Raw genomic sequence first — 19,095 nt, forward strand, 5'->3', positions numbered from 1 at the left:
CTCAACTTTGAGGAGACCCAAAGTTTCACCGGAATCCCTATACACAAGATATATTGCTAAGGTAAGACAAACCTAGCCGGATCTCCCGTCGTGTCGACGACCCCGATAAGAGTTGCGTATCTCAGTCTCAGGACACGACGGATGAGCTAGACGGCGGGTTGGCTAAACCCTGGGTGACCAGGGGGCGCCGGACATCACTCGGGTGGGACCAACACTCATGAGGAGCACTGGCTCGGGTTGTTGATTAAATCCTCAGGGTAGCTATTCCCTATGCAAATTATTATTAGGTGATTAGCTGATTAAAACCAATGTTGGGTCCTGCCAGACGAGCCTTATCACTACACGATTTATCAAGGGGGTCCCCATAACAACCCCGACCGTGTTAGGAGCGATCAGCTATGGAATCGAACACCGGTAACCGAAACTAAGGCGGCAACAACGGAACAAATCACCCGGCAAAAGGCTAGGCCTTCCATTATTTACCAAGTATATAGGTGCATTAATAAATTAGCAGTTTAAAACATAATGATATCAAAATACTCATGTTATCACATGAGACAGCTGGCACCTGCAACTAGCAAAGCTACTCATTAGAGGTTGAGCAAGCCTGCTTAGCCACACAACATTTGCTAGGAGAGGGGAGGTGTTTGGGTTCATGGCAAAGACAGGGGGCATTTATATCAAGTGGTAGGCAGCGAGCATGTAACGAAGGAAACGTGATTCTAAGCATAACAAAGCTAGATACGGTGTCAAGGTCACGATCATCTTGCCTGAGATGTCTTCAGCTTGGAACTGCTCTTGATCTTCCTGCACGTACTCTCCAGAATCCACGTACTCGCTCTCTGATCCCGATGCTACCTAAGATAAGATAACATCCAATGAACACCGGAAAAACATAATGCAACAATCAATATGATGCATGTGTGAAGAAGGAAGCATGCATCACTATTCTAGTCACTTTCATATGCATTAGTTGAGTTAATTGAATTTTGGACAGAACCTCATTTTAAGTTATCTTGACATGCATGAATATGGCATGAACATGTGCATCACGAGAAAACGATGCAAAAACATATAAAGGACGTAGAGAACGGAGTCACGGATCATCCGGAAACTACAAAACAAGATATGGAGACCTACGGTTCAAATCGGCCACAAACACACTCCAATGGGCACTCCCTGGTGTTACCCGGTTGCCAGATGATCAATCAACAAAATATAAGTGGGTGGTGTATGGGAACACACCACACCATCAACAATGCCCACACAAGCTTCAAATCAACACAAACATACAATCTGTTTTCGATAGCAACATAGCAGTTTGTCTACAATATTTAAAGTAGCTACAGCCATCTAAAAGAGTCAAACAAGATATGAGGCAAAATCCATCCAAAATATCTACAACCCTGAACAAGAAGCTAATGCAAAGGAATCACCCATGAGCAGATCTACACGCACAAACTTGGACAAAATATCACAGCTTCTAGGACTTAGTGAAAATCACACATTTTCACCAGCTGCTTATGCTCTGAAGCATTTTGGCAGCCTCCAAAATGATATCTACAAGAAGTGTATATGCATGAAATTTAACAGGGAGCTAAACAAACATAAAAGCTCACAAACTTTAGTTTGTTGCATGGGCTGATTCCCAACACAGGAGCTAATTCATCCAAGACAACACGGGAAGAAAATTACATCGGATTCCCAGACTTAGTGAAAATCACAAGGTTTCACTAATCTGTCAGTTTCAGCCAAGTGTCCATTTTGACAGGGCACAATAGGTGCATACAAATTCCTAAGAACAAAACAAAGACCCCATGCTGTAGAGGGGTTCACACACTACCACTAAATCAAGGATTCATCCTCAAAGGGTCAAGGCACCACCTAATACAAAGCACTAAACATGGCATCATAACAGAAAATAGCAGTTTTATGAAGTTGCTCTAAAGTGAAATCTGATTGCACCAATGGATTCCTGGGATGATTCTACCCCAAAATCATATATAATACATGGGTACTTGCATGTAACAACAAGGCACAAAGCTATCTCGAAAATATCACCTAGAATCCTATAACTTCAAATGACTAACATCACATGTAAAACTAGCACATATAGCAACATCTACACCTACCCATGCACACACACAAGCACTACTCACAACAACACCACTTGCATAGTGGCAAGCATGAGGGGTTAGGCCCTCATGCACAAGTGCATATGCACCCATGCACACACACGCACATACATGAGCACACACACACACTCAAGTGCATACACATGCATATGCACTCATGTGCACACACATACACACTAGGCCTCAAAAGAAATAAAACACACCAACACAACACCCTGGTTTTTTTAAAGAAACAAAACAACAATATGCAGCAAAAGAAAAGAAAAAGAAAAATACAACAAAGGAAAACAAAAGGGGAGACCCTGGGGATCGAACTCACAACCACTGGCACCACTACACACATATGCACCATTGGGCTACCGCGGTGTAGCTGCACTATCAGAGGGGTAAATCCTCTTAGGCAGTCTCTGCCACCCATACGACAGCAAAAGAAAACCCCAGATTAAAAGGGGGTGCTGGGTCTCGAACCCCAGACATGCCTGATGCGCGCGGGAACAAAGCCAGCTAAGCTGGTGCGGTACTACTGTCCCAAGGGGGATCCAAGAAAGGAATACATGCCACAAGGGGGGACGCTTGCTCTGCTTAGCAGATAGGCGCCAGCGACGAAGCTCACCAGAGCGTGGCAGCCTACTTACAACAACAACCTATTTGCAGGGACTCTACCCCAAGCTAAACTACGACGACGTGAAGGGTGCCTCGGCCACGATGTAGAGGGGCGATGCCCATGCACGCGCAAGCCACAGCAGCTACGGCTGCTGCTATGACGCCGGAGCTTCACGCGCAGAAGCGCTCTGCCATCAGCCACGACCAGTGGAAACACGAGGAGAAGGAGGGGGGAAAAGGAAGGCTCGCTCACCCACTGCACAAGGCGGCGTAGCCGGAGCAGAGGAAGTCGTCTGTTGAAGCAAAGGACGCTGGAGCAGGGAAGTCGTGTGTCGAAGCAGAGGATGCCAGAGCAGGGAAGTCATCGACGTCGAGGAGGGCGTTGGAGGGGCTCTCTCCACGAGCTGAGCATGGGAATGGAACCCCACCACCTTCCGCTTGCACCTGGACCAGTTAGGGAGGAGGCGTTGGCGCTGATCCACCAACGACGAAGCTTACCAGGAGCCGGTCATGGAGTCGGAGTTGATGGGGCGCGCCCCCGACGGCGCCAAAGGGTGAGAGGAGGGAAGAAATGGGAACCCTAGGTCAGGGAGGAGCACCGGCTGCTTATATGGCCTCGGGGGGGGGGGGCGAGCTTCGGGCCACAAGATCGAGGGAAGGAGGAGATCGGCGGCTGTCGTTCGGTCGTACAGTGTGACGTAGCAAGGAGGAAGAAGGTCGCGCCACAGGCCGACGCCGGTGACAGGAATAGGCGAGGCCCAGGTAGGGAAGAGGGAGCCAACCCATCTAGTTTCTCTCTGGAGCCGGACAAACCAATAAGAAAAGTGGTTTTTCTTTTAAGAAAACATCACAACAAATCAAAATACCCAGAGCAGCACAGGGTTTTGAAAATAAAAATAAGAACACCTGGGGCATGAGGGAATTATGCCCTATTTAAATAAAATACAAATCCGATTTTTAGAACAAGTAAATTATATTCAAGACAGGATTTATAATGTTGTTTTGTTAATAAAAACCCCATATGACTTAAGCTTAAAACCACAAAACAATACCCCCTCAATCACAAGTTAATACTCTGAATTATTAACATTTTTATAACAGGTTCTAGCAAGGTTTGACACACAAGTTTAGAAATATCAAAAGGGGCTTGCCTTGTTTGAAAAGCATAATTTGAGAAGCATTGTTTTAAACCAATGGTTTGAAAACACCACAACATCACATGTCTACAAGCAAGCTATCAGACAAGATGGAACAACTACCAACACGAGAGTGAAAGCAAAACAAATGAAATAGATGATGGCATGATGCAAAGATGATGACATGAAATGATGACTTTATAACATTCAAAACATGGTTCCACGAAAGGAAAGGATCCCAAAATGGCAAGGATTACATCTGGGGCATTACAGGCTACCTCAAAGGCCATCCGTTGTGGGACAAAGGTGAGAATGACCTGATTGCTAAAGGGGTCCAACCACAGACATGGAACTGGCCCGACCGTTCAAGGAATTGGTTCTTCGTGGTTGGGGGAACTTTGGACCCTGAAACATGGAAGTGTCGTTGGACGGACGAGCAACTTGCAACACCCATCAACAAGCTTTAAAAGTGTATCATCGCAGCACAGGAAGGGACGTTCTTTCCCGACAGAGAGAAGGACGAGGTGACTGAGGCCCTAGGGAATGCTGAGCACCCTGGACAAACACGAGGCACACCAGACCCTGTTCTGTGGAAGGTTGGGTTTGCCGATGCATTCGGTTACAGAAGCTGAGAGAGAAAGAGGAAAGCGGAGCTAAGCGACATGCAGAAGATCAATGCAAGACTACAAATTCGAGAGGAACTTGAGAGCCAACGAGCTACCAACCAACCATCTCAGCGGCACGAAACTACCCCAGAAGTTACCCTGCCATCTCAGCGGAGAAGCAGCGTGGCTTCCACAGAGCTCGTTCAGCCTGACTTCACGGCTCCTAGCTACCCCGTGGATACTATCACGGAGTCTCAACCTTGTGATATTTTGACGAAATGTCGGAACCTCACTTTCAAGGCTGCTATCGGCTTTGTTGCACCTCATGAACCCAATGGAACTTTTCACTGCCTTCCGATTCCACGTGGCTTTTATATTGTGATGGTGGATGAAGTAAAGGAGGGATTTGAGCAGCTCGAGCTTGACCACCCTACAGGTGAAGGGGAGAATAAGCTGGTTCATGTTGTGAGGAGTACATGTCTATGGCCGAAGGAGTACATCAAGCTTCCAAACTGGACGCCTCCTCCTCCTCTTCCTCCGACGAGTGATCAGGGCACTCCTCATCCTCCTCCGGCGAGTGACCAGGGCACTCCTCATCCTCCTCCGACGAGTGATCAGGGCACTTCGGCTCCTCTGGCGCGTGAGGGCACTCCGCCTCCTTCTTCGGATCCTCCTCCGACGCGTCAGGGCACTCCACCTCCTTCTTTGACTCCTCCTCCGGCGCGTCTGAGCAATCCGCCTTCTTCTTCGGCTCCTCCTCCGGCGCGTCGGAGCACTCCGCCTCCTTCTTCGGCTCCTCCTCCAGCGCGTTGGAGCAGTCCTCCTCCTTCGGCTCCTCCTCGTGCGCGTCATAGCAGTCCTCCTCCTTCGGCTCCTCCTCACGCACGTCGGAGCAGTCGTCCTCCTTCTTCTCCTCCTCAGGCGCGTCGGAGCAGTCTGCCTCCTCCGCAACGGCGGAAGACAGACATCGTCGCCGCTCCACTGAAAATTACACAAGTAAGAAAGATGCCGCTTCCTCCTCCTTCTCTCAAGCGGAAGACAGACTCCGTCAACGCTCTGGGGGCTACTAGTGATGCAATGTTAGCAAAACGAAGAAGTGGGAAAACAATTCCCCAGCTCGACCAACAGAAGAAGCAACTGTGCCCCCCGCTCAAGGTGTTTAGCGATATCGTCATCGCTAATGATCCGGGGTTGCTGTCTGGTACCAATCCTGGTGATTACATGAAGGATTCAGTAATTTTTGATATACCTGAGGTAACAAATAAAGAAACAAATGAATACGTGCTCGGGAAGCCTCTTTCCAAACCTTCTCATCCTCCTCTAACACTGAGGATGCACGAATTGCATGAGTGGTACATGAACATATTTAGGGATACTGGGAAGACACTATCTATATGAGAGTGAAAAAAGATCATGATTTCGTTGGAACTTCAGTGTTGCTTGTTCAATTTGAGGAGTTATTTGAGTTATACAATCAACTGGCCCTCGACAAACAACTCCTGACTTCCTACTATTTGTAAGTATTACTTCTATAGTTAAGTCTCTAGCTCGGCTCATTCATTGCATGCATATATAATTATCCTCACTATATATATTATGCAGATTGAAGAGCGTCGAATTAAAAAAAGCAGGAATCTTCGACGTTGGGTTCATTAGCCCAGAAGCCGTAAATGTATTGTCGGAACGAAATGAAACCAAAGAGACCGAGGTTAGCTTGCTAAACTCGTTGCTTGCAAATCAAAACAAAAGGGAAATACTCTTTCCTTACAACTTCAAGTGAGTGTTGTTGTCTTGTCAGTATACTCGGTTTCGCTTACTCAAGGTTAAGTAAATATAATTGATGAGTTATATATGCATGCACAATTACCACTTTATTCTGCTATCCATTAAGCTTGACGAGGCAAAAGTAATTGTCTTAGAATCGAGACGTAAATATCCCGAGGATTATGCAGACATGACTGCAATGCTCAAGAAGTAAGTTCAGTCAATACCGGGACCATACCGGCATGCAACTTTCGTTAATTTCCTGATATCAAGTAATCATTTTCTTTACCTGGCAGGGTTTGGAAGAAGTTCACCTCAAAGTCTCCCGGTCGAAACAAAGAGTTGCAATTTAGGCACCCCAGTAAGTAGTACTTGCTAGTTCTGCGCATCTCTAATTGATTCAAATTTTCATCAATATATCATTACCATGCTTGCTTATCAGTTTGATTGAACTCTATTCTCGTAAAGTGCTTGTACCACGTAGCTGGGACTGAAAAATGTGCATACTACGTATGCAAGTTCATTCGCCTCTCGACCTCTGGGCGGGGCATCTCTGACCAACAATTTGAAATACGTAAATAATATTCAAAAATTTATTTTGTATATTACCATCAATTGTGTTGAGTTTTATTCATATATATATGCATGTATTGACCCCCTTCTTTAAATTAGATCTGGAAGAAGCGGGATGAACCCCTATCAGATGATGGCATACGAGCAACTCAAGAGGAATTGGCGGGATTCTTTCTTGACCACGTCATACTTAAAGATGGAGAATACCATGTGAGCTATTTGTGATTGGATCTTAGGTAGATGATGTTAGACATTGTAAAAGATGTTAGGGATTGTAAATGGTTTCCTTCATTTTCTTATTAGCTCGCGTCATGTTCTCTCTCCATATGTATAGTAGCTAGCGTTGACCAAGCACGGAGAAAGATAGGACACTTATCTCTATTAGCTAGCTAACACAATATGAAACCACTAAATTAACCCTCCAACCCCCCCCCCCCCTCATTCAAGAAAAAACCAGCTCCGACCAGATGCTGACGCGTGGATGCCATGTTGTCCCGGTTGGTGTGACCAATCGGGACTGAAGGCCCTCCTGCCCAGGCTACCCACAACGGCCACGTGGAGACCATTCGATCTCGGTTGGTAAGCGAACCGGGACTAATGGTTTTGGAATTTAGTACCGACACTTTGGTCCCGGTTCCGGAACCGGGGCTAATGAGTCTCTGGAACCGGGACAAATGGGCCTTTTTCTACTAGTGCCTGGATCCTTGATCACCAAAGGTAAAACCTGCACTTGACCTCCCTTCTTATTCCTCTCATGTTCTGATGTTTGTTAGATACCATTAGATTAGATCTTGGTTGTTTATGTGAATGGTTGTGCATAGTATTTTTTGTGATTTATTATGCACTATGAGGTTTCTAGGGTCAATTAGTTTGGCACAAAATGTGTTGATCTCGAATGCATGTATGTTTTCTCAAATTGGATTGATTTCCCTTCCAGGAACAAACACAATCGATGTTGCAGTATGCACATGTCGTGTTAAGGGAGGAGTTGCTAGCATGCCATAAAATATGTTTCCCTATTCTAAAATCATGCTCGTTTCATGCATTACTTTACATCACCAAGTTATTGGTTTCACTGAGATAGGCATCTTTTTTCAGATAACGGAAGGCATGTATCTAAACTTTTAAAGAGACACGATATGTGAGTTAACTATGTATTTGACTAATTGTTGTGTAAGCTTTGTAGTTCAGAAAATATTTTATTTCTTATATCATGTGGTCAACACAATGGAAAAAAAAACAGAAGAGAACATGGTCTAGAAGATAGATTGAGTAAATAAACGGAGAAAGAATTTATGGCCAGGTGTGTTCAAATTCTTTTATCTTCTGAACATTTTTTTCATATGAATGAGCTGAAGATCATACGTGCAACACAATGCACGAGCATTCACTTTCCTTATTTTAAAAGATCATATGTGCAACACAACAATGCACTTGAGAAACATATTTCGAGAAAAGCGAGAGATAGACAAGAGCTATTTGTCACAATAAGAACTATGATTGGAGTGTGTGGTGTTTGTAAGAATAGCGAGAAGAAGGTACCTGCATTTGTGTTGTGGTTGAATGTTGCATGCAATGTGCTCGCTCATGAGGGAAGGACCACAAGCATTGTTTATAAATTCATTTGTTGCCATGTGGCAACGTAGATGCAGTCTACTAGTCAATGTAATTGGCTTCACCATTTGTCATGTAATTCATGTTTTTTTGGCACAAGAACAATCTTCATAATTTCCGCCACTTCTTGTCTAGCTATCTACCGATGATTGAATGATGGAACACGAAATATTTGTGTCGCAGATAAAAAATAATATAAAATAGATGATTGCCTAATAAAGATAAAGACATGAGATAGCGCATGTATGATAAAGACCTAGATAGCAGAGAGTGAATATGAGATGAGCTCTAAAGTATATGGTTTTATATAATAGTCGGCTGAAGAACCATACTCTGCACATGTCGTGGATGTTTGTTCCTTGCAAGCTACGTCCATAAGAATATCAGTGGTCATTGGTTGCCTCGCGTCAAGCACTACCTTTGGCATTGGCCAATGTTGGACACATCATCATCAGATGGACCCAACAACCATGGTGATGTGGGTGAGAAGGAGCATAAGTGGCGACACGGTAGGGACATCGTGTTGAAATAGAGTATGTAAACTTGTTTGTGTGGAGGCAGTGTAATGGGGTGTCTTGAGCTATGCTTTTTTGTATGGACATGTAATATTTTTCTTCTCCCGTTGCAACACACGGGTATGTTCACTAGTAAATATAAGTTCAATTGCAATGTATATGTATTCTGAAAGAATTTAAATTTGAAATACAATTATAAATTTCGTTTTAAATTTCATGGTAACCACATTTACCAGTCCCTTCAATAAAAATGCATCATTCGGTAACCAAAACACTGCACCAAGCTGACTTACCTTGTGCGCCGCCTGTCTCACAAATCACAATCGATGCACACCACGGAGGCACACAGATTGAGTAAACTCCAGCGCAATTTTAAAAGAAAAACATCGTATACATGTCCATCAAATCTGCTGGTATACAGTACATTATCCATGCTAGCTTTTCCATAGAAAAAAGTATTATTCATGCTTGACGTACTACTTATGTATCCCGATTCCTGCTGAAGTATGTGAATACTTCAGAAGGCCAATGCTCCGAGTCCCCGACGACGACGCGGCCTCCTACCCGGATCTATATGCCGCCGTGCCCGCGAAGCCTCCGCCGAGCCCCAGCGCGAAGCGACCGTTCCAGTTGAAACTCCTCCGCGCCGGCCGGCACGGCATGACCGCCTGGCAATCGGGTTCCGAGGGGAGCGGCGGCGGCGGCGCCACCACGGGGCCGAGGCGGTACGCAATGCTGAGCGTGCCGCGGTGCCTGGCGCTCTGCACCTTCCGGACCGGGTACGACGCGCACCTCCACGGGGTGCCCCCGGCGGCGCAGGCGGCGCCCGCGAGCAGGTCGGCGACGGGGATGAACACCTCGCCGACGTCGCGGTCGTCGAGGCCGAACGAGCTGCCGAAGTAGCGCTCGGTGCGGAGGAGCACGTGGAGGTAGGCGCGCCCCGCCGCGGCGGCCGTGGGCGAGACGGCGAACCAGACCGTCTGGTTCCACGCCGGGTCCGTCTCGCCCTCGCGGTCCGTGCGGGTGCGCTGCCGCGTGCGGGGGTCGCCGTAGACGGACGCCACGGCGTACACCTCCATGCCGCTGAACAGGTTCACGTCCGGCAGGTTGCTCGCCGACACGAGCGTCAGCTCCAGGACCCTGTGCGCCATTGCTAACCGCCCCAGCACCGTTGGAGAAAGGGAAACTACGTGGCTACTAGCTGCGCGTGCTTTGCCGTACGGGCTTATGGTGGCGGCCATGGCGCGCGGGGGTATGTATAGGGCTCGGGCTGGGTCGCTGGGACCGCGGTCAGCGACGACTCGGCTGCTCCAAGTTTGCCGCGAGGGCTACATGCATGCATGGATGGATGTGCACGAATCTGATGCCAAGGGAAATTTCAACAGAAATTGACGCGCAACAACAGCTTTCTTACTGACATCTGACATACAAAATTCTAAATTTAGAACCCTGAAGATCATAACATCTAGAACACCTCTGGGCTCTGGTTGAACCAGTGAATTGTATAAGACTGTTAGGTTGCTTCTGATGAAAGATTGTGCTACTTATTTCCCACTAACGCGGGGTATAATTCTCGAAAACTGGAACGTGCGTCAACTTTCCCAACAGATGGAATATGAATCACAATCATAGCTGTGGACTAGTTCTTAGCTGCATCCCTAACTCTAACTGCCCACGAAGAATTGACACAAAGAAATGCGTGCATAATGACTGCATGCTTCCTTCGAATCTGATCACTTGGTATCCAAACACTTCCATAATAATTGTCACAAAGCGAAAGTACCTTTCTACATCCTGGCTCAAATGCTTTGGGAGTGAATAGTAAAATAAATAAAATAGAAACAAAATTCAAAATATTCTGATTTTTCTTTTCTGGAAGTCATGAAATTCGTGGCGAAAAAATCAGAGTCCAAAATGCGTTTGAAAGTAACATTTTCATAGCATCAATTTTATTTTTATCATGCCTTCCACCAATGTGATTTCGTTATGATTTTTTTCATACATTCCAAACATTCTTTCAGAACTATTGGAATTTATTTTCTATTTTCTATTTTCTGAATTTACTGTTTCTCCAGGAGCATTTGAGCTCGGATGTAGAAACTTCGCATCCGCTTAGTAGCCAATTTCTTTTGTGGTACCTAGGGGCGTACCCACATTCAGCTTCCCGGGTGCACAGGACACCGGGTGCAGAATTGTTTTCTTGGTAATTTTGTGTATAGTATAGTGTGTGACACCCTGTTTTCAGATGTAAAGTGTGTGTCATTTGACACTAGGACACCGGAGCATTTCCTCTCTGGGTCCGCCCCTGGTGGTACCCAATAACTTGCATCTCATTTTTGGCACTTGCCACCTTGCTTCCCTTGCATATCATCAACTTAACTGAGCCTCTTTTTCCAGTTTTGCTACATCCACGTAAGTTGTTAACGTAAACTTACGTATGACATGATGTGACATGTGTTGGTTGGAAGAGAAAAAGAAACAGGCCCACCCGATGAGAATCAGGGGGAGGGTGATTGGTTGAAGGAGGAAAGAACGTAAGTATACGTTAAATTCTTACGTAGATGTAGCATTTTTGCTTTTTCCCCCACTAATCAAGGTGGGGTTGAGGACCAACCAGTGAGAGATCTTGTGTTCCCTATTCAGCGCGCCAACTAGTGGTAATAGGATTCAATGTCACTCTGTGGGAGCTATATCTCGCTTAAAACGAGATGATAGTCCTCGTCCGCAGCGCCCCGCAACGTTTGGGCAAATGGGATGGCCCATTATGGTTTGTTTACTTGCTGTAGCCTTTGGTTTTCTTCAGTTTTTTGTTTGTCATCGGTTTTATTTGTTTGTTTCACGTTTTTGCTGGTTTATTCTTTTCTTTATTGTTTTCTTCGTTTCTATGTTTCTTTCTTGGTTTTAGATGGTTTATTTTCTTTCTTTCTGTACTTTCCTTCATTTTCTTTGTTTCTTTGCTTATTTTCCTTTGTTTTCTCCTGGAGTTTCACTGTTTACATTCTTTTGCATCGGTTCTCTTTTGTTTTCGTTTTATTTTTTGTTTTAAAGTTGTTTTAGATTTTATTGGTTTCTTGGTTTTTTTATTTCTTTGTCAGTTTCTTTTTGTTCAGCACATGTCTACTTTTTTTTTGTACATGATATACATCTTTAGTGGACATGTGAAATATATTTTTATACACATATAATCTTTTCAAATACACAAAAAATACAAGGTCAAATTTTTTAAGACATGCATTCAACATATTTTATGGTAACAAACATTTTCAAAATGCTTCAACATATTTTATATTGTATAGACATTTTTGAGCTTCCACGCCCTTTTTTTTATAAAAAAAACAAGGATGTTTCTTTTAAACGTCACACACCCTTTTTAATGATACGAAATATTTTTCCTGTAATATGCACACATTATTTTTAGATTGTATGCACAATTTTGAAAATTTTCACATATAGATTTTGAAACGCGGGAACATTTTCATTGTCACGAACATTGTTTTTTGACAGCTATCAACATTTATTTAGGTGTGCTGACCTTTTTTGTACTGTGTTAAAGTTTATCAAATCCATGGTTTTAATTATTTTTAAATAAATTTGAGCGTTCATGACGTCAATGTGAAACTTTTTTATACACGTTGACCATTTTTTTGAATACATGATGTACATTTTTCTTTTAGTACATGGTTTGAACACTTTTTTGAATACATGCTCAAGAATTTTTCAAATTCGCGTTGAACATTTTTGTTTACGCAAACTGATGCACTGCCTCAACTCAAGGAACATGAAATCCAAAACATCCACCTTCTTCCTGACAAGCACGAAAACATTAATCATAGAGCTCCTCAAGTTGTGATCTCAAATTGAACGACTTCGTGGCGCGGTCGAGAAATGTGTGTAACAACTTTGCTGCACCGGCCCTGGTTGCTACAAATGGGCATCTTCTTGACCACAAATGGGTGCCTTCCTTTACCATGCAAGATCACCATTACCACTACTCCAGTAGACACTCGGTAGGGGAGAAGGAAGGAAGGAAGGCACCGTCCGGGCGGGAAAGTATCCGGTGCTCTCACTATTGGGATACTCCCGGTGCTCCAATGTCAAAATAACAATTTAAAATGATTCAAAAAAATAGAAGGGAATGTTCACAAGGAATGCCACTACAACCCCTAAAAAAACAGGTACAAACTCCAAATGCACACTGAGAAATAAAAATGTGAAATCTACCATGAATAGTGTAAATAAATAAAAGCAACGTTGACACTATTCACATCTGGATTTGTCATTGTTGTTTCTCAGTGTGCATTTCGAGTTTGGACCTGAAGTTTTTAGGGATTGAAGTGACATTCGTCGTGAACATTCACATTTTTTCTGAATATTTTTACAACATTTTAAAATGTTTTTTTTTATATTGGAGCACTGGGAGTACCCCAAGAATGGGAGCACCCGATACTTTCCCCTCGCCGGGAGTCTATTTGGAAGCTCGACCGGGCAAAGGAAGGTACCTTTTTTTTTCGGAAGGCAAAGGAAGGCACCTTGAGGATCATGCATGATTCTGCTGATGAGGGGAAAAGAGAAGGACTGCTCCCTCTGGTAATTTGTGTCCCACATCCCTTCTAACTAAACTGCTTGTCAAGATCTTGGCGGCAAGACTTCAGCAGGAGAATTTTTTTTTTTGCGAGTAGGAGATGATCAATCAGGTTTCATTAAGACTACAAGCGTCACCATTATTTTCCTGTTTTCCATGGATCTTAGTTAATTTTCCTTATTTTTTTGACAAACAGAGCCACCTCTCCGATTTCATTTATCAGAAACAAAGTATCTCGATCTTAGTTATCAGAAAGATAGAAACGCCAGTCAACTTACTATAACCTGGCTTGCAAGAAATTAATCACAGGTTGTAAAATTTCGTTACTGGAGGTGGGATCACCCAATGTTACAACTACAATGTATACTAAAATGGAGCAACAAAACAAAAACTAGTTGCTACCCAGTCTAAAACTCTAGTGTGCACAGCTATCCAGCTAGAACTGTTCGAAATCAATCCGATCAATGGTCTTGTGCCTGCCTGACTAGTGATTTCATTCAGTGTCTGAGGAAACCCAGCTGCTAGTAGCAGCTGCTCGATCATGCTGCAGAGATGGCAGAGCGGAGCACCGGAAATTGTCTTCTGCGTGCGCTTGACGTGTTCATCTGCACAGTTCCATCAGAACTTACCTCTGAGCTGTCGAGGATTATCGCCTCATCTAACTGAATTTAGGCCATCTGACGGCATCGTCGTCTCTCGAGATCATCGTCCTCGACGCGACCCGCTTGGGCTCTTCATTCCAAAACATTTCCATCTGTGGAGAAAGGATCTTATTATATCTGACATATCCCTTTATACTATCTCAAGTTCAATAACTGGTGAGAAAGAAAAAAGGCTAGGCATACGTACCTCACCGATAACTACCGTGTCGCCCTCCTTAACTCCAAGTTTGACAAGAGTTTTGTTGACGCCGCATGCCTCCAAAACATGCTGGAATCTTTTCAGGGACTCCGTGTAGCTGCATCAGGAGAAGGGATTAGTTGGGAATTTTGATCAATCGACAAAATAATTCAAAATTTAAATGTAAATCTATCGATATGAGATACAACTGTCCAACCAGACTTTGGACACTGCACTGTTTCTGAAGTGTAACAAATTTATTTGCATGGACGAACAGTTTAGAACAAGCTTGAAATAACAAAGGTGGCAAAGATATGAGATAGATGCTTGCGGAGATTATTCTTAAACTAGCATTTCCAGTCATAAGTAAACTCAAAAAAGGGGTTATAGATTTCAATTCACCAAAAGATATCTCAGGTTTACATTGTCAAGACAGAACCATCTTATTTGTATATTGCTGCTAACAGACTTTTGTTCAAATATAGTATAATGAAAACGGATACACACATATCCGTGCGGAAATGTATAGATGAGCTGATTAATCTATTCAAACTTCAGTGAGGAAATCCAAAACAGTGTTACGGTAACTGCAAAATTTATTATTCTAAAGAGAGATCAATGCAGATAGTCTGAAAAACATTAACTCTTGCAGATGAGCTTGCTAAGAATAACACTGAAAAATAAGGTACTTACTCCCAATTGGTCATCTGAACAAACCGTTCAATTCCGGCTCCAACAACATTCCATGTATTTGTGCCCTTGTCATGAACAATCTCAAAATCATTCATGGCAGAACTCCTCTCCCTTTTTATTGCATCAGCCACATGATTCAGATTTTGAGTGTTATTCCATTCTGCACAAACATACAGTATCAAGAAAAACATCTAAAATGGAAACCCAAGCTACTAGCTACTGCTGTGATTTGACAAACAGCAAATATAAGGTGTAAAGCACCTTCAACTTCTTTCACCCTTTGCTTCTCTTTCTGTAGAATCTTATAGGCAGCATAAACAACATCTTGTGTTCCTTGCCTGTTTAATGCACTAGTGCAATAAGGCTCAAAACCTTGAGCCTGTAGCTTTTCCCTAAACGAATTCCATCTGTCAGATGCCTCTGGAAGATCCATCTTATTGTAGACAACTATATAAGGTTTGTCAACCAAAGCTGGGCTAAATAACTCCAGTTCCAAACGAACAGCCTCGTACTCGTATTCTGGTTGTTCTCCTGAACCATCAACCACATGCACCTAAGAACAGAAATAGTACTCAACAAAGCCATACATAGATTTCCAATCTCACGAATTAAAAAACTAAAAAACCTTAAGACAAGAGATAGTTTATATCAATAACATAAGTGATATGGACTCAAATATAGAGCCTGTTTGGGACTGCTCTGCTTCAGAAAATTCAGCTCCGCTCTAGAAAACGTAAGCCAAACGGGGTAGCTCCACGATATACCGCTCCGCAAAAAAACTAGAATCTGGGGTCCAACTCCTTGTTTTTTGTGAAGCTCCCTAGGAGGTGCTCCATAAAATTATAGAAGCTGGAGTTGGAAGAAAATTACCCACCACTGCCACCAGTAAGTGGATACCCCTTCGTTTCTTACCTCTCATCCAATCAAATAGATCCTTTTCACCAAATTTTCCATCCGTGAAGCTGGAGCTAAATGAGAGCCAAACATTCTCTTCAAATGGTTGTAACTCCTATATGAAACTGCTCTAAAGTGGATTTGATGAAGTGGAGCTGATTTTGATGGAGTGAAGCAGTCCCAAACAGGCCCATAGTTCAGTAAGGGAGAGGGCGGGGAAAAAGAAACATACCAAGACTGAACATCTCTCACTATGTCTTAAAAACTCATGTCCCAAACCATATCCGCGATGAGCACCTTCCAGCAAGCCAGGAAGGTCTGCAACTACCATTGTAGCATCAAAATCTAATGAGACTACTCCAAGATTTGGTAGCAATGTTGTAAAAGGGTAGTTGGCTATAGTTGGCTTGGCAGCACTAATAGCACTCAAAAGAGTGCTCTTCCCAGCATTTGGAGCTCCTACAATTCCCACATCAGCAACCAACTTTAGCTCCAAATCTAGCCACCTGCCAGCCATCCCAGAAAGGAGGTAATGTGAGCAAAAGCAGAGCTAGATTAGTTCCGTACAAATAATTAAACAATCCAACTAGGGGATTCTGATAAAAAGAAAAACAGGAATAGCAGGTTGTGGCAGTAAGTGATCTCATGATTCAGGTTTTAATCATAATTAGAACTGAATCTTTGTTTCTAGAAAAAGATCTAAATCTTCCTGGACAATTACTGAATAAAGTTGTTCACTGCAATGACCTTCAGTCCTCAATGCAGAGTTTGATTTCACTTCAATGATTTCATAGCACACTAATATCAGTATGAAATTTGAATAGTGGAACTTTCTCTTTTTCCATCATACATATATATATGCAAATACACAATATTTCAACTGCGGTGCCATCACATAGTACTCTGTCCGTTTCTGACTGTTTCAGATAATATCACACTTAAGCCCATGTCTAACTTACATGCGAGTGGATTCTTCAACAACAACAAAAGTATGATAGCCAATATTCTTCAACAACATGGCAATTGATGGACATCAGATAGTTTGTTCTTTTAAGTTCCGTGTCTAGAAGCCAGATACTACCAGCTGTGGATGCACACCTTAGTGGCTGGGTCATCTGCTCATTATTAGCAAAGGGCAGGCAAATGAAACTATGAGCAGTGTTAGGCCGTCCGAGATACGGTGCTCAATATCTATGGCCTGATGAATATTGGCAACTGAAACTGCAGACAATATACGGCATTGGGCAACTCTGGACTACTTGGCATTGACAAGATCACGCTTTGACTAACACTGGATTCATCATTGGTATGGCTAATGGTCTTCACTAACACCAATGTTTTCTTCCTAATCTAAGCTCCCCAATCCAATGCCTGGGTGCTAATCATATGTCAGAAATTGCATCGACATTTAAACAAGCAATGGAGCATAAATACAAGCTTTGAAGGTGGAGATAACATACATTTCGGGGCCTTTCTCCCCCTTCTCTGCAATCCTGGGCACCTTGTTTGTACCCGTCTTGAACGCCGCATTGCCGCGGCCGCCGCGGCCACCGGGCAGGAGCAGCGCTCGCTGCCCGGGCTTCATCAGCTCGAGGAGCTCTATGTCGCCGGCGGCCGACCGGACCACTGTTCCAGGCGGCACCTTCACCACGACGTCCTCGCCCTTGGCCCCGGCCATCTGCGACCCCTGACCGTGCGCGCCGCGCCCGGCGCGGTAGTGCAGCGACTTGCGGAACGGCAGCAGCGAGTTCATGTCCCCGTCCACCTCCACGTACACGTTGCCCCCGCGGCCGCCGTCGCCGCCCGACGGCCCGCCGTGCGGCACGTACTTCTCGCGCCGGAAGGCCACCACGCCGTTGCCGCCGTCGCCGGCCTTGGAGTATATCCTGGCCGTGTCGAAGCACCGCATCACGGCGGGCACCCCCTTCTCCTTCACCTCCCCTTCCTCTCCCTCCCCGTCGTCGTCGTGGGCGCTGCCCTCAAACACGCCGACCTCCTCCTCCTCCTCTTCCTCGTCGTCGTCGTCCGGGTGATACACCACGACCTCCGCGTCGTCGTCGTCGTCCTCCCCGTCGTACTCCAGCTCGTCGAGCTTCGCGCTTGCAATCGCGTCGCCTGCTGGTGACCACTCGTTTGCGGCCGCGCCGAATTCCTCCTCCTCCTCCTCCTCATCGTCGCTGTCGACGCCGAAGTCCGGGTCGAACACCACGGCGCCATCGTCCTCGTCGAGCTCCCCGGGCGGAACAGCACGAGCTTTCCTGCCCTTACTGCCCTCGAAGATGTCCAAGCGGGTGACGACGAACTCCTCCTCCTCTTCGTCGTCGTCCCCAGGGTGTTCGACCATTTGACGCGAGATGGCGCGACCATTATTCAGGCCCCTCCTGGCCGCGCGCGCATCGAATTGCGCAATTGCGGCGTGGTCGCCGCCGCCCTTCGAATCTCGCGGAGGCAGCCTACGGACGGCGGTAGCCCCACGGCGGCCGAGGTCCACCTCTTCTCCTCCGTCGTCCTCCTCGACGCCCAACCGCTGGACAATCCCACGCGGCAATGCGGGGGCTTTGCGCTCGGGGTCGCCCGGCGCGGTCGGGAACCGCTCGAGGGTGACCTCCGGGGACTCGGGGGCGGCGTCTCGGAGAGGGAGGCGGGTGAACGTGGTCGCGCTGCGGCCGATGACGTTCGCGGACGACATGGCGGGGGGAAGCGGGGGGGATTTCACGGGTCTGGCGGAGCCGCGCTTGCCCCGGCCGCCCTTAGCGTTCCGGCGGGCGGCCTCGGCGGAGAAGAGGCGGAAGGGGAAGGCCGCGGCGGCGACGGCGGCCGGCGCCATTCTCTGCAGCCGTTCGAGCCGAGATTTTCCGTTCGCTTTTTCTTGCTTCAGTGGAGCGGATAAGGAGTGAGTGAGGTTTTGTGTACGGGTGACTTTGTTTGGCCTGCTTGGTGATATGTGATCCGGACCGTCGGCTTCGTGATCGTACGGCTGACCGCGGTGAAATAGTGGGCCTTGGAGTGGTCTACCCGTGTGTGGCCGCGCGAGGTGACAGAGTCGTAGGGATTTCTCACGTCGCGGCGTTGACCATGCGCTCCCGACTCCGTTTTTTCTCTCTCCACTAGGAGTATATAGGTAGTTCGATTTGAGATAAT

The 19,095-nt window shown here is 45.5% G+C and overlaps 2 protein-coding genes across 2 annotated transcripts; both read right to left on the reverse strand.

Annotated features, from left to right (window-relative positions):
* Positions 1-9,408: 9,408 nt before the first annotated feature.
* Positions 9,409-10,096, reverse strand: LOC123429491 (protein SRC2-like). The gene has a single exon (XM_045113518.1). The coding sequence runs from the start codon at positions 10,094-10,096 to the stop codon at positions 9,506-9,508; it is 591 nt and encodes a 196-aa protein (XP_044969453.1). The 3' UTR covers positions 9,409-9,505.
* Positions 10,097-13,826: 3,730 nt separating this feature from the next.
* LOC123424789 (probable GTP-binding protein OBGC1, chloroplastic) lies at positions 13,827-18,825 on the reverse strand. Its single transcript, XM_045108480.1, has 6 exons — positions 17,415-18,825; positions 16,187-16,460; positions 15,322-15,613; positions 15,061-15,220; positions 14,377-14,485; positions 13,827-14,281 (listed from the first exon to the last, which is right to left on the reverse strand). The coding sequence occupies exons 1-6, from the start codon at positions 18,779-18,781 to the stop codon at positions 14,186-14,188; spliced, it is 2,298 nt and encodes a 765-aa protein (XP_044964415.1). The 5' UTR covers positions 18,782-18,825; the 3' UTR covers positions 13,827-14,185.
* Positions 18,826-19,095: the final 270 nt, after the last annotated feature.

Source organism: Hordeum vulgare, chromosome 2H (genome assembly GCF_904849725.1).
Source record: "Hordeum vulgare subsp. vulgare chromosome 2H, MorexV3_pseudomolecules_assembly, whole genome shotgun sequence".
NCBI classification, from domain to species: Eukaryota; Viridiplantae; Streptophyta; class Magnoliopsida; order Poales; family Poaceae; genus Hordeum; species Hordeum vulgare.